This window comes from Alligator mississippiensis, chromosome 3 (genome assembly GCF_030867095.1).
Source record: "Alligator mississippiensis isolate rAllMis1 chromosome 3, rAllMis1, whole genome shotgun sequence".
In the NCBI taxonomy this organism is placed as follows: domain Eukaryota; kingdom Metazoa; phylum Chordata; order Crocodylia; family Alligatoridae; genus Alligator; species Alligator mississippiensis.
The window spans coordinates 147002883-147018512 of NC_081826.1; the positions used below are offsets into that span (position 1 = coordinate 147002883).

The window sequence follows — 15630 nt, forward strand, 5'->3', positions numbered from 1 at the left end:
AATTATCTGAAGGCTGGTTGAAAGGAGGATGGAACCGTTTTCAGTGGTGGCAGATGACAGAACAAAGAGCAATGGTCTCATAGATTCATAGACATTAGGGTCGAAAGGGACCTCAATAGATCATCGAGTCTGTCCCCCTGCATAGGCAGGAAAGAGTGCTGGGTTCAGATGACCCCAGCTAGATGCCTATCTAACCTCCTCTTCAAGACCCCCAGGGTAGGGGAGAGCACCACCTCCCTTGGCAGCCCATTCCAGACCTTGGCCACTCGAACTGTGAAGAAGTTCTTCCTAATGTCTAGCCTAATCTGCTCTCTGCTAGCTTGTGGCCATTATTTCTTGTAACCCCCGGGGGCGCGTTGGTGAATAAAACCTCACCAATTCCCTTCTGTGCCCCCGTGATGAACTTATAGGCAGCCACAAGGTCGCCTCTCAACCTTCTCTTGCGGAGGCTGAAGAGGTCCAGGTGCCCCAGTCTCTCCTCATAGGGCTAGGCCTGGCCTGCAAGCCCCTAACTATACTAGTGGCCCTTCTCAGGACCCTCTCCAGGTTATCCACACCCCTCTTGAAGTACGGCGCCCAAAACTGCACGCAGTATTTCAACTGCGGTCTGACCAGTGCCCAATAGAGGGGAAGTATCACCTCCTTGGATCTGTTCGTCATGCATGTGCCGATGCACGATGAAGTGCCATTAGCTTTTCTGATGGCTTCATCACACTGACGACTCATGTTCATCTTGGAGTCCACTAGGACTCCAAGATCCCTTTCCACTTCTGTTCCACCAAGCAGGTCATTTCCTAGGCAGTAGGTGTGCTGGACATTTTTCCTCCCTAGGTGCAGCACTTTGCATTTCTCCTTGTTGAATTGCATTCTGTTGTTTTCTGCCCATTTGTCCAACCTGTCCAGGTCTGCTTGTAGCTGTTCCCTGCCCTCCAGCGTGTCCACTTCTCCCCACAGTTTTGTGTCATCCGCAAACTTGGACAGAGTACATTTCACTCCCTCATCCAAGTCGCTGATGAAGATATTGAAGAGTATCGGTCCAAGGACCGAGCCCTGCGGGACCCCACTGCCCACACCCTTCCAGGTCGATACCGACCCATCCACTATGACTCTCTGGGTGCGACCCTCTAGCCAATTCACCACCCACCGGACTGTGTACTCATCTAAGTCACAGCCTCTTAGCTTGTTCACCAGTATGTGGTGGGATACCGTATCGAAGGCCTTCCTGAAGTCTAAGTATACGACATCAACCCCTACTCCTATGTCCAGGCGTTTTGTAACCTGGTCATAAAAAGAGACTAGATTAGTCAGGCGTGATCTGCCTGCTACGAACCTGTGCTGGTTTCCCCTCAGCATAATTTGTCCTGCCAGGCTCTCGCAAATGTAAGCCTTAATAATTTTTTCAAAGACTTTGCCAAGGATGGAGGTGAGACTGACTGGCCTATAGTTGCCCGGGTCCTCTTTCCTCCCCTTCTTGAAAATGGGGACCACATCGGCCCTTTTCCAGTCCTCCGGGACCTGGCCTGTGCACCACGAGCGTTCAAATATTACCGCCAGTGGCTGTGCAATGATGTCAGCCAGTGCCTTCAGTACCCTCGGATGGAGCTCATCCGGGCCTGCCGACTTAAACGCATCCAGTTCCTCCAAGTGACCCTGCACCATCTCAGGGTCTACGCATGGCAGTCTGGCACCTTCCTGCTGCCTCTCTACAATCCCAGTGAGAGATTCGTCTTGCCCCTCTCTTAGGAACATTGAGGCAAAGAACTTATTGAGGAGTTCAGCCTTGTCCCCCCTGTCCGTCACCAATTGCTTCTGCCCATTTAGCAGGGGTCCTATTCCACCCTGGGCCTTCCTTTTACTCCCTATATATCTAAAAAACAATTTTTTGTTATCCTTTACTTGGGATGCCATCCTCAGCTCCATGGTAGCTTTGGCACATTTAACTGCCTCCCTACAAGTGCGAGCAGAGGAGGTATGCTCCTCTTTGGTAATCTCTCCCCATTTCCACTTTTTATATGCTCCCCTTTTAGTCCACAGGCTGCCCTGGATTTCTCTGGTCAGCCAAGAAAGTCTCCTGACCCCTTTCCCTCTTTTTCCTCGCGTAGGGATTGTCTCCCTCTGTGCCCAAAGGACCATTTCCTTAAGGTACAGCCTCATGTTGCAGCAAAGGAAGTTTAGTTTAGATACCAGGAAAAAAAACAAAAAAAACCCAAATGAACAAAAAACCTCACTGGAAGGGTAGCAAAGCACTGGAACAGGTTGCCCAGAGAAGTTGTGGAATCTCCATTCTTGGAGGTTTTTAAGATCTGGCTAGACAAGGCCTTGGCTGGGTTGATCTAGTTGGGGATGGTGCTGCTTTGAGCAGGGGGTTGGACTAGATGACCTCCTGAGGTCTCTTCCAGCCCTCATTGTCTATGATTCTATGGTTCCCCCTGCCAAGGTACTGTGTTAGAAGGAATGGCGGTGGCGATGGCTGTGCTTTGCAGTGCCTGGAGGATGTAGCAGCTGGCACAGCAAATCTCAGTCCCAAATTCTTGTTTATCCTGGGGTAGCGGTGCTAACTTTCAACATGTGAAAAATTGTAATTTCTGTCTGCACCCCAGATGGTCAGCCACCTGAAAGTGCTCTATCACCATGCTGTGACATGTCCACAGCTACAGAGCCCTTTAAAAGTGGCTGATCACACAAGAAGTTAACTCTCCTCAATTGAGGTATCAGATGAAGATGCTCCACTTCAGAAAGCCTTAGGAAACTTGTGTTTCCTAGGGTTCATTTGTTGCAATATTGCAGCTGGGGGGGCTGGGGAGAGGGGCAGCTCCTTGGCTGGTTGTTCCCCCACAGGCAGGCAAACATTTGTTGGGCCAGAAGGGTGCTCTAACTCATGACACTTTATGTAAAGCTTCATGAGTTAGAGCAGCAACCTGCATATCTGTTAACACCTCAGAAGACTGCTTCTTCCCTTCTCTGCCCCTGCCAGGAGTTCCAGCTTACTGTTCCCTTCCCCTGTCAGCCATTAGCACACAAGATCATTTTCCTTGCCATCTAGAGCCCTCCGCTGTTCCATCACTTCCCCACTTGTAGCCAGAGCTGTACTGCTAATCAGGCTTTATGGCCCCACTATGTTCCTTAATGCTGACTTCTTGCCCCTGCTTTGCTAGAGCTCTCTAGCCAGACCCCTCACCCAGTCAGGCAGCCCACTCCTACCACTCAAGCCAACCTTGCCCCACACACTGCAGGCAGGCAGTTGTGCACCTTTGCTTTGTGTGTCTTGGTTTTCAGAAGTTTCAAATTCACTTGCCTTCAGGCCTGCCTTCTACAGCCTGGCTTTCCAGAGGAAAGCCAAGCAGAAGTGTTCATGGCACGATAGGCATGTCTGTACTGTGTCCCAAACACTCCCCAGGAAGCTGCTGTCATGGAGACCCAGCCTGTCCACTTCTGTTCCTGCTCACATGTACCAAACCCAGACACAAGGCACTGGACATAACGAACAGGCAGTGCAGGCGTGCCCCAAGAAGAGCTTCCCTGCCACATTCTGGGCCTGGCATGTGCAGGAGGGAGGCTTGTGCAGGAGCGAAGGACACGTGGGGCCTCTAACCCACATTTATACTCAACTCCCACACCTACCATCACACTTCCCTTTACCCAAGCTCTAATCAGCTTATCTTCCCCTTCCAAATCCCTGCACTTCTCTGCTCCTTTGTGTCCCCTTTCCTTCACAACAAGCTCTTACAGAAGCCACTTACTTTTCTAAATTGCTTAAATGCCTTCAGGATTTCCTCCCCTCACCCCCATCTTGGCAAGTAGGCCCCAAGGGGAGGTGGGTTGGAGTTTTACACATATACCTTAATTACATTTTGAAGAGGTTTGACACCTATCTGACCTGGATAGACACTGCATAGAGCTCTACCTAGGTTTTCTGGCTACTGTATTGCCTTGAGTCGACCTTCAGTGTTCCTTTGATCTTAGGAAGAGCCATCTTAGCTACTGTGTCCAAGTACACGCAGTGTATTCTGTTCAGCTTGTGAGTGTTGGGATTGTACCTGCCCAAGATCTAAACATGCTTTTATTTAATGTCTTTCAAATCTGCTTCCATAAAGGATAGTGGGGGGTCTTTACAATGGGGGAATAGGAGCGTTAGACATTGTAGCACCAGTAAGACCACAGTTTTGTTCCCTAGGTCCACAGACCAAAGACAGCAGAATCCATCAGCCTTAAGAACTAGAAGTCTCCCCCCTGAAGGTGTGGAGAAAGTGATCCACTTCCTAGCTTCACAGTGGAATACCTTTCTTGACTGTACAGTTAAAACCAAATCAAAATTGAGCCATGCCCCTCTTCCAGGTTCACTATAACGTGGAATGCCTTTGAGCAAAATGCAATATGATCCTAGCAGTTACTATGGCCCCCAGCCTCAGGAGGCACAAGTCATTCATGATCAGGCCCCAGCTCCACCATTCTCCCACATCCCAGCCTGGTCTCCATCAATCGCTCCTGTTGGAGATAATCTACCTCATCTTTGCTTGGAGAGTACAGCAGGTTCATGCCCCAGGGGTGGTTCCTGCCCAGTTCAGTCTCCATTACAGCCCTCCCTCAATTGCTCCCCCACCATGCTTTGTACTAGAGGTTGAACAACAGGGGGGTTGCCCACAAACCTTAGAGTGAGCCTTAGTCCATTTGCAGTACCCCTGGGTCTTCTCCTGGACTCCCAACAGCCTTGATTCAGCTTTTGAGTTCAATGGGCTCTCTCAGCTGGCCTGTGCCCCTGTAGTTTCAAGGGGTACATGCATATCTGTACCCCTCCAGGGACCAGTAGCCTTAAGGTCTCAATGCATGCCACTGTTCCTCCCCTACACTATACCCCAAGCCTCACAGGGTATCTCTCTCTTCAATATTACCCATTTGTGTACTCAGGCCCCTTAGACCCCTAGTCCTGCTTGCAGCCCCTCCTCTGGGCTCTTAGACCTTTTAGTCCAGTTTAGCCAGCTCTGGGCTCATGGACCCTCTGGCTTGGCTCAGACCTTCCCTGGGCATGTGGACCCTTTGGCCCAGGCCTCAGCTTTTTCCTAGGCTCCTAGAACCCTTATTAGGCCCCAGTCTCAGTCTGCGGGCTCCTGGGTTACTGCTTCTCCAAGTAGGCTTTGATCTTATCACAGCAAGGTTCAAGAATAAACTACCAGTGCAGCTTAAATCAGAAGCATCTCAGCCCTCTGGCAGAGAACTGAACCCTAGGGGTTTAACATAAAACAAAGGCTACTTGCCTGTAAAACCCAGTCAATCTATCCAGACAGCTTGCCTCCATTCCCAGGCCTGCAGAGGTATTTAGATCAAATCCAGGTCTTTTCAAAAGCCCTACTGCTTTACTACTAAGAACCCCCAACTTTGGGTTTGCCAGGGAAAGACTACTTGATCAGGGAAGGCTCTGGGCTTATATAGCTCCAGCCTGAGCCCTCTTCCTGTCAGGTGAACCTCTCATTAGCCCCCTTCACCACCTGCAACTGGCCTCTCAGGCTGCTTGCACCCTTCAAGTAGCAGGCACACGCCAGTACCCTGCTACAGAGAGCATTTCCAGTGCTGACACCCACTCCAGTATTTCTTTTCATGTAATTACTGGTGATGCTTTGGGCTTCCCTGAACATCTGGTGAATGAATGAATAAAAATCAGTGATCACCAATACCAATAATCCAAGGGAGCTCATCCAGGAGAAAGATCCTGAGCACAGATCTTCTACTTTCCCCCCAGCCTTCCCACCTGTCCTGTCTCCCACACTGCACCGCCAGTTTTGCCAGCCTCACCCCTCTGTGACTTCCATGGGTGCTCAGCACCTTCCCACTTAGACACTTTAATGTAGGTACCCACATTTGAAAACGTTCATCTGGAAGATTTGATAAGGCCCACAGAGGGAGTCATGGTTCAGGATGAGATCAGCTGTGAGCTCTGCCCCCACCCCCCGATCTGGTTCAGCCTTGGTCCACACAGACTGTGGTGCCTTTAAATCCAGGATGGAGTGCACTGCGCCTTGACTGGAACCAATTGATAACATTCGTATTATGACATCACTGACTTCTTCAGGGAGCTTGGCTATCCAGCACAGCACTGATATTGCTGTCAGCAGTTAGTGGGCTGTCTACACTAGGGCATTCAACATTGCTAACAAAGACTCAAAAGAACTTGTGTCAGCTGAGGTGGGAAAACATCAAGGCCTAACAAGTCGTTTGATGCCTGGAGGTGGAAGGATTTTACTGATTGCTTTTAAGACTAGACATTTCTTTATTATGTAAAGCTCAGGACTTATCTTCTATGAGCTTGTGACACAACATTAGCTGGTTTAGCCAAGTAAGTCACTTATGTGGCTAGATCAGCATTTAGATTCTGTTCCTGGGCATGTCCCCATGTTTAGGGGACTTACATGCATAGTGTCCAGTATGTGGTGGTTAAATAATAGCTGGGTGTCTGCGATCAGCTGTTTCTAGCCCCAAAGGGGCTCACTACAGTGAGAGACATTATAATAGCTATCTCTAGCTGTCTAAGGCCCCGCACAGCATGAAAAACAGTCAAGAACATTGCATGACTACAGGGACTTTGGCTCTGCAGGAGGGGCTACTCAGGCACGCAGCAGCCTCCCTCCCCTGGGCCCAATAAAAGGAAGGGGCAAATGGCCATGGTTACTTGTAGAGAAAAGAGGCATAGAGGCACAGCTGAACCAGGCACCACAGAGATGTGACTGAGGAGACCCCATGAAGATAACCTACAGTTAGAGTAAGGCCACACAGGCTAGTCTGGAGGTCTGGAGTGACGAGGTGGGGAAGAAGTTGGACTAGGGACTAGATGGGTATCCAGGCAGAAGTAGAGAAAAGCTAAGAGAAGACTGGGTTGGCTGGCAGGGAGCAAAACAAGGTGCCCCTAGCCAGACAGGAGAATGAAACTGGAAGAGAATCCCAAAGGCAACTGTGGGTGGAAGGACACTGGGACAGAGAGTCAAATGGGGAGTCTCAAGGGAAGAGGGGAAGCAGAGGGGGGCTCTGGGGCAGGGCAAGAGGTGGAGAAGCATGCACCTCCAAGGCCATGCCTCCCCCTGAGTTATTGTTCACATCTGCCCTGAATGCACCAGGCCCTGTGCTGTGTGCCCATGAGGGGATCGTCAAGGCAGGAGGCCATTGCCTGGCCCCTGCTGTATCTACCTCATTGCACAGATTTCCTTTCAGATGCAGAAGCTTCAGCCTGAGCAAATCTGCTGGCCTCTGGAGGAGGGAAAGTTGGGGTGGAGATGGCTGTATGTCTTCACAGTGCTGAACCACACTGACTTGTCCATACCCCCACACAATACAAGACATCGGCTGGAGAGGGGATATAAATCCCCATTGGACGGGGATATAAATGACTCCACAGAGTCAAAGAGGCAGATCATCTGAGGCCTGGGCCATTCCTTGAGACTGGGAAAAATTATGTAGCAACAGTTCTGCTGCCCTGCAGACCTGTGGGATCCAAGAGGCCCTGTTCAGTAGGGCCAATGATCCAGCATGGACTTCATTGTGTACAGATTCCTCCTGCATGAGGAGACGGTCACTGGTGACTTTGTGGTCCTGCTGTACAACCAGCTAGATAGTTTGGGTTGGAGTGATCTTTCAGGCAAGCTTCCTTCTCTGGGAGGAGCCAAGGTTAATGGAGGGCATTAATAAGGCCATAGGCATGTTCTGATAGTCTTCTGTCTCTGGGGCAGGAGGTGGAGGGGTATGCACCTTAGGGACCTGTTTCTTATTTACTTCAATGCAGCCCTTCTGCAGGTAAATTGTTCACACATTTACAGAAGTCAAGAAAAGTCATCCTTCATCCTAGTACTTTGGCACTGGATACTCATTTCTTATTTGTGTGATAGTAATACCTAGAGACCTCAGCAGGCCTCCCTGTTGTGCAAAGTGCTTACTAACACAGAGTTAAAGGCAGCCTTCCCCCAAAGAGTTAACAGCCTGGTTGGTCAAGGGAGAGAATACAGTTTCTGGATTAGCCCTCAGAGCTGTCTATCAAGTGGCCAGCACTGTGATGACATCATCACAGGTATATAAAGACTGACCAAGGAGGTAGGGCTCAGTATAGGGGAGTGGGTTGTGGAGTATAGCTGTTGGTTGGTAAGTGAGGTCTTAAGTTTTAGGTGGTGGTTCCTAGGCTTGGAGGGTGTTTGGATCTGGTGGTTTCCCCCTTATAATAGAGCATGGCTTAGTGCCTTGCTTTGCAAAAGTGCTTTATATGGACTTGACTGGTCTGAAGGCCTTAACCTTTCTTTGGTTCTTGTTTCTGGGTATGGTATCTCAAACTAACAGGTCAGTTGCCCAGAAGAACAATATGGAGAGAAAAAATCTTGACTACCTGGTTTGGTTTGGTTTTGTTGTTTCCTTGGCATTTTTTCTTGAATGATGCCTGAATGAATGACCTCTCAAAGAGGGAGGCTTCCATACATGGGGGTGGAATGCCTGAAAAATATGCCTAGAAGTGAAAGTCTGAATTTCTCCTATGGTCTAGTGAATTTTCCATCTGTCTGCATGAGGATGTTCCCTTCCTGCATCTCTTGTTCTTCTACCAGAATTAAGAGGCTTCTGGCTCTAGCATGAGGCTCTTGCTTGAAGTAACTCTTCACAGGTGGACAGACTGTAGAGATGTGATTCAGCTGTATATTTGAGTACTGAGTAACTCTTGCTTGTTTAACCAGCTTCTACATACCTGGGGATCGCTTTATTTAGTCTTTAAAAATCCCAATAAGGTCCAAAGCTTAGCACTTCAGCTACAGTATGTGTTAGCAGGCATCAAATAGCTAGATGTGCTGATGACAAATAGCTCCCTTTTAATAGGGTCACTGATGCTGTAGAGTCTCATCATTGCCAACAAGTGCAAGCAACCTTATCCCCTGACACTGGCATGTCATTGGGGTAGGCAGGTATCCTGAAATCTGAGCTGGGAGAAATGAGATGTGAGAGTCCATTCTTCAGCTTGTATCCTGCTTAGTCTTGTGGAACCAGCTGCAGATGGGCTTAGCTTGTCAGAGGCACTACCCTGCTATGGAGAGGCATTAGCTACCTACAGCAAGCTGCTCTGGGTCCCAGAGTTGAAAGAAGATGTGCTAGTAGTAGTGTGCTACCTCTTGGAAATGCTGTCTTTGTGCTCAATGTAGTCTTTGTACCAAAGGATTTCAAGAGATGGGTGGTCCTGGAGGCAGTCTCTTTCCTAGTCTCAGATCCCACAGAATGAGTCTGACTGTCCTGGGCAGCCTTGGCTGTTGCCTTGCAGCTAGTTCTGCCACAAAGCATGCTGGCCACGTGGTGGTGGGTGCCTTGTATCCTCTGTCCATCATTGGCAGTGATGGAGCAGCCTTGGTTAACACCCTCACTGTGTCTGGGTCATAGCTGTGGCCAACCAGGAAATCAACCAGCCCAAATTGTATGAGCTGTCCTTGTGTTTCCTGGGTGTTAGGGGCTGGACTTCTGCAGTCTACCTCAAAGCTACCTACACTTCTTAAGATGTGCTATGTAAGGAAGTAGGAGGGCTGGATGTCCCAAATGGGTAATAATAGGATTACTGCTGGTGGTCGTATTATGCTTGAAGCAGTTGAGTCCAGGATGGGTTCCTAACACTTGACATGCCCTAAGTTTTTGAGCAGGGCAGGGTTGCCCCAACTGCTTGCTGCCCTGAATTTCCTGGTGCCCTTGGAGCCAAGCTGGCTGCAGTTGTACTGTGCATACCTTGGTGCAGTGGCTTGCTTGCATGCAAGGGTTTGAGAACAACCATAAGTTTGCCACTAACAGTGTGGAGGCAGTCTCTGTCCTGACTCTGCTAATGACCCTCCCCTAGTGCCTTGGGCTGCCTGTATGGTTTCTTTCAAGATGTATGGTCTTGTTCTACTCTTTGACAGAGGATGTCACCTTTTAGGGAGCCATTCTGTCATGGCTGGCCTTGGGTTTGTGTTGATGATGAGGGACAGGGCCTTGAGATGCATCCTCCTGCTAAGAAATAGTAATGGTTACAGCCTGCATGTTCCAAGTCCTCTGGAAAGTCTAACCTTGCTGCACAGCACTGCTCCCAAACCATGTAAAATGGGTGACTCCATGGTGGGAGCTAAAGGACCAAAAAACTGGTTGGCCCTTTCTGGTGCTACTCTGTTGCTGCTGCACGATGCTGCAATCTTGCAGTAAAGGTACACAACAGCTGCTTTACTTGCTCTATTCCCCTATAGTTTTGCAGTGACCTCTTGCTTCACCATGTCTGCCAGTGGAGATGAACCACAGGCTAGCAGCCCTGCAGCCCAGGAACAAGAGCCTCAGGTGAGCCCATTGTGGGAAACCAGCTGTTTGGCAGGTGGGATCATGGCTCTAGCTTGCATGTGCCTATCCCCAAGGAAGGGGATGGCCAAACTCCAGTATCGGCCATTGCTTCACTAACTGCCAAGTTGAGAGCTCTGAAAACTAGGTTTTGCCCAGAGGTGCCAGGAAGTCATCTTGGTGGCTCCTGATCTAAACTCCAAGATTGCTGTCGCTGACCTTGTTGAATGCCTTGAGTTACCACTTCTTTGATGCCCTGCTACAGGACCTGTTGAAGATTGGGGATGGGAACCACCTGGGTGCCTAACAGCACCCTGCTTTGGACACTTAACACCCTGGTGGGGGAAGGTCAGAAAGGAAACTCCTTTCCAGAGCCTCATTCTCTTGCTGATGGGCTACCCATCAGCTGTGTGCCTGACCCTGAGGTGAGAATGAAGGCAAACTTTTTACAGATGGAGGAGTTTGTATGAGGAAAAGACTATGAAGCCTGTCCTCTGCCTAGTTGGGGCCTGTAAATAGTCAGCTGTAGATGCTAGCAACCAGACCAAGTTGTTCCCAGGGTGAACATGGGGATAATGTTTCTGGCAATGGAGAATCCAAGTTTAACTAAATGTGTTCCTATACAAGCCTTGACTCAAACTTCTAAACCTAAAGCTGCAACCATGCAGTCCAATTCTCTCGCCCATATGATGCAGAGGAGGCTGTAATGGTCCCTTCTGGCTTTGTCTGTAGTAGAAGTAAGACCTGAAGGAAAGGTTAGGGGCTGGCTGGAGTCTGTTCAAGCCTCTAGCTTGGTCTGGCTCAGCTTGCTCAACTGGGTAGATGGCAATCCATGATGTAATGCAAGTGAGGAATGATGGCAACACAAGCTACAGAAATCTGGCTTGAGTAAGAGCTAGTGGTTTGGAACTGGGCTTCCTTAAGGAGGTGGGGTGAGAACTGAAAGAGCAAGCAGGCTACTTGAGTCATTCCTGAAAGATGTGGCATGGTCCTACTTTGAGATTAGTCTGCTACAGTGCAAAACCCACTAGAAAGACTGGGGAGACTTAATAGGTAAATTGAACTCCTCTCAAACTGCAAGGGTGGGCGGGGAGGGGCAATGTGACTGACTCTCCTGAGTCAAACAATTGACTTGTATCAGTGACTAGCCACTCAAAGCTGGAGGAGAAGGCCCCAAGTTCTCCAGATCTCTTTGTAAAAGGAAAGCAGTGTAGTGTCCTGGACCACAAGCTATGGGGATGCAGTTAGTTATCACTTTTCACTAGAAACTGTAAGACTTATAATGCAAAGGGCCTTTTAGGTTCCCCTGAACTTCAAAAACTACTTTATCTAAGGAGGCAGCAGTGGGCTATATGATTACTTGCCAACCTGGAAAGGATAACTGAGCAAGATGGAGTAGATAGGAATTGATCTAGGGGCTCTTCTTTCCTCTAAACACGCTTTCTGGCTTAGGTGCCTGTGGAGGCCAAAGACCATGTGGTGGCAACTGTGGTAGGGGCCAAGGATGCAGTCTGTAGCACAGTTGCTGGAGCCAAGGCTGCTGTGTCCAGTGCAGTAGATGTGGCCAAAGGGGCTGTCCAGGAGGGTATGGAGAAGACCAGATCAGCAGTGACCAGCAGCATGGACACTGTGATGGGCTCATCTCTGGGCCAGAAGGTTGTGAGTGGCCTGGATGTGGTGCTAGAGAAATCGGAGCAGTGGGTGGACCACTACCTCCCCATGACTGATGAGGAACTGGGTAATAAGCTCCTTTTCCCCCATCTTTCTTCCCCCCCCCCCCCCCATCTGGCACTTTAATGCACAAGCTACAAACTAAGATGTACTTGTGTCCTTGACTCTGCATCTGCATTGTAGCTTAGCTCCATGCCACTCTTGTCCCCTTCCTCCTTCATACAAGTTATCTCCACCTGTCATCCTCAGCTAATGCTTTCAGGGGAGAGAAGCTGCCCTTCATTCTGGTAGCTGCATTCCTTTTTGCTGCCCTCTTGCCTGCTGTAGGTATTGGCCAGTGTCTCCAAACATCCTATAAGGGAAGAGCACTCCACATCCCTATGGGATGCCTGAAATTGGCAGTCTCCTAGTCATCGGGGGAGTCCAGAGTAACCTCTGCTCTCTCTCAACAGCTGCACTTGCCACCCCTGTGGAGGGGGCAGAGGTGGCTCCAGTGGAGAAGCAGCGGCAGAGCTACTACGTGCACCTGGGCTCCCTTTCAACCAGCCTGCAGCAGCGAGCCTACCAGCACTCCCTAGGCAAGATGAGGCATGCCAGGCAGAGCGCCCTGGAGGCCCTGGCCCAGCTTCAGCGAGCTGTGGACCTGGTAGGAATATATCTTTTTTTCTCCCTGAATGTATGCTAAGTTATTTTTCTGACAGCAGTATTTCTTTTCTCAAAGAAAAAGTAGCCCCCTGCACTTAAGCCTAGCAGTATTTAATATACTGTTTCCTCTGCCTATGAACCTCTTCCAGAAAGGAGGTTGGGAAGCTCCTCTTTAAGCATGAGCATCACGCTTGCTATTCATGCACATCCTCTTTTCTCCTCAGATCAACTATGCCAAGCAGACTGTAGATGAGAAGCTTCAAAATGGCCAGGACAAGCTGTACCAGATGTGGCTGGCATGTACCAAGGAGCAGTCTAAAGGGCAAGAGGACACTGACTCAGCAGAGGTACTCTCTCTTCAATGAATGCTCTTTCCGTCTCGGAAAGGGGATGCTTCCATATACTTGATCTTTTTTTCTTGCAGATTGAAGTTCAGGCACTTGCCATGTCTGACCATCTTCTACAGCAACTGAAATCGAACTGCTCCACAGTCCTGGGCAGCATCAAGGGGCTCCCAAGTTCTCTCCAGAACAAGGCCCAGCAGATCTACAGCAGTATGGAAGAGCTTCAGGCTTGCTTCTCCCCTGCCAAGCACTTCAAGGATCTATCCAGCAGTGCCATTGCCCACCTCCGGGAGAAGATGACCAAGATGCAGGAGTTCCTGGATGAGCTGCTGGAGTACTTGATGCAGAATATCCCCCTGGACTGGATTGTTGGCCCCTTTGCTTCCTCTGGAGCCTCGCTGAAATGTCCTGATGAACCATCGCAGGAAGAATAGGTAGTGGAGGCCCAGCTCCTTCCAACTCCTGCCCCTGCATGCTCCCTCAGCTCCTGGAAGGAAATGGTCTGTAACTGGCCTCTCATATGGTGCACTGTTGGCTGAAGAACAACCACTTGCCTACAGGTATGGCTGGCGCCTGGTGCCCATCTCCTAGGGTTGGTAAACCCCCTAACTCTTTTAAGTAAAGCGGCAAGAACTATGCATCATGGAGGTTTAACCTGTAGGGTGTAGCATGTTTGCTACCTGGAACATGTATCTCCTTTCCCTGTAGCCCTGAAATGCTGATGACCTCTGTTCTTAGGAATCTCTTTTGTATTGTACAAAACCCATGTTTTTGTTTCAAAATAAACCTGAATTGCATTCAAAATCCTGTGTATTTGTTCAAGAGTGTTATTCGTATAACAACAACACCACCACCACCACCACCACCACCACCACACCAGTGTTGCTCCAGTTCCACAATACTGTTCTGGCACCTGTTCACACTTGCTCCGGGTTCTTTTCCCCCCCCCCCCCAGCCTGGCTTGGGGGGGGGGGAATTGGCCTCTTTTCTTCCCAGAAGTCTGGGTAGAGGACAATAACTTGGTGGCTGCTACTGTGGCAGGTATCAATGATGCTGGCTGCACCATCCAGCATGGTGGAAGTGATAAGGGGCTGCCCAGGAAGGTGTGGAGTTAGCCAGGTTATGAAGCCAGCAGCCCTCTGTAGTGCAAAGGAGAGCTCTGCACAGGTTCTTCATCTGTCCTGGGGAGGTAGTTGTCCACCCACTATTCTGAACTGCCTCAGCTCACAACCCTCTGGTCCAGAGAAGAGCACCTTATGGCATCCATACTGCTAGTTGTTACAGATCTGGTCATCACAAAAGCTACCTAACCAGTCTTGGAATAAAGCCATACCTAGCTCCTGGTTGTATTAAATTGTGACTCTTTTCTTCCCCCACACCCTTGTTTTAAACTTCTACCAGGAAAGATCTGGCAACAGACTGCCTACAGTAAACTACCTTGCAGCAGGCTCTATAGTTAAGTTAAAGCATAGTTAAAGGCTCTGTGTAGGCAGGATGGTCCAGGAACATGTAAAACAAATATCATCTCTTTCCTCCCCCTGCCCTTCTACACCCCTTGGGCTTCTTTGTAGAAGTTAGATTGTCCAGTTATTCATTGGACCAACTGTCTTTACTGCTTTAAGCCAGCTTTTTAGGCACACAATGCCTTTCATTAGGTTTTGGGAAACAAGCAGGTACAACCAAGAACTAAATACTAGACCAAACAATAACTTGTGTCCAGCCCCAAAGTTAAAAAAAACAAACAAACAAAAAAACAGAAACACAACCAAAAAACCCGCAGCTGTGCTAAAGGAGTAGAGGAGGGCTGTGAAGAAAGAGCAAAGAGATGTGATCAGAAGTCACTCCACATCAAGAGCAATGTAGTTGAATAGATAATCTTATTATGCAGAAGAACAAGACTCTTGGATGGGGAAAGTTCTCTGTAGAGGACAGATGGGGTTAGGAAACTTGCCAATTACACAATTGTTTCAGGACTCATAACTTAAATTTGTTAAACTTCAACTCTGCTAAAGCTAAAATTTCCCTCCCTCATCCCCTGGGGGTTACAAGAAATAGCAGCCACAAGCTAGCAGAGAGCAGATTTAGACTGGACATTAGGAAGAACTTCTTCACCATTCGAGTGGCCAAGGTCTGGAACGGGCTCCCAAGGGAGGTGGTGCTCTCCCCTACCCTGGGGGTCTTCAAGAGGAGGTTAGATAGGCATCTAGCTGGGGTCATCTGAACCCAGCGCACTTTCCTGCCTATGCAGGGGGTTGGGCTCGATGATCTATTGAGGTCCCTTCCAACCCTAACATCTATGAATCTGTCTTCTGAAGGCATTTATTTTTTATAGATTTCATATGAGTATGGGGACTGTGAGGTCAGAAATAGTGACTGTGAAGTGTTTTTCTCACAGGTGCTTGGCTTTACTTATCTCTACCCTGTCTCAATGTGATTTTATTCAGAAGCCTAGTGGCTTAGCTTCATCCTCTTTATTCTTTCCACAAGAGAATTTAGTGTGCTGGATGTGATATACTGCACTGTGTGACAGATGTGTGTAGGCTCTCTGGATCCTCATGGTTTTCTTTTGAGGTAGACACCCTCCCTGCCCATTAAATATAGCACATATATAAACAAACAGGCAAATGCTAGGGTTGACTTCTTCCACTGCCGACTGCCCTTGCTGTAGTGA

At 49.0% G+C, this 15630-nt stretch overlaps 1 protein-coding gene across 1 annotated transcript; it reads left to right on the top strand.

Moving 5' to 3' along the window:
* The first annotated feature begins 8076 nt into the window (after positions 1-8076).
* Positions 8077-13761, top strand: LOC132249416 (perilipin-3-like). The gene is made up of 6 exons (XM_059724493.1): positions 8077-8118; positions 10215-10302; positions 11752-12037; positions 12423-12616; positions 12840-12962; positions 13040-13761. The coding sequence occupies exons 2-6, from the start codon at positions 10240-10242 to the stop codon at positions 13391-13393; spliced, it is 1020 nt and encodes a 339-aa protein (XP_059580476.1). The 5' UTR covers positions 8077-8118; positions 10215-10239; the 3' UTR covers positions 13394-13761.
* Positions 13762-15630: the final 1869 nt, after the last annotated feature.

Bases quoted from the DNA above. Each gene is read 5' to 3' on its own strand.
- LOC132249416 (XM_059724493.1), top strand. From the start codon at position 10,240: ATGTCTGCCAGTGGAGATGAACCACAGGCTAGCAGCCCTGCAGCCCAG. The intron at 10,303-11,751 runs GTGAGCCCATTG...TTTCTGGCTTAG, and splicing joins CCCAGGAACAAGAGCCTCAG to GTGCCTGTGGAGGCCAAAGA. The intron at 12,038-12,422 runs GTAATAAGCTCC...CTCTCTCAACAG, and splicing joins CATGACTGATGAGGAACTGG to CTGCACTTGCCACCCCTGTG.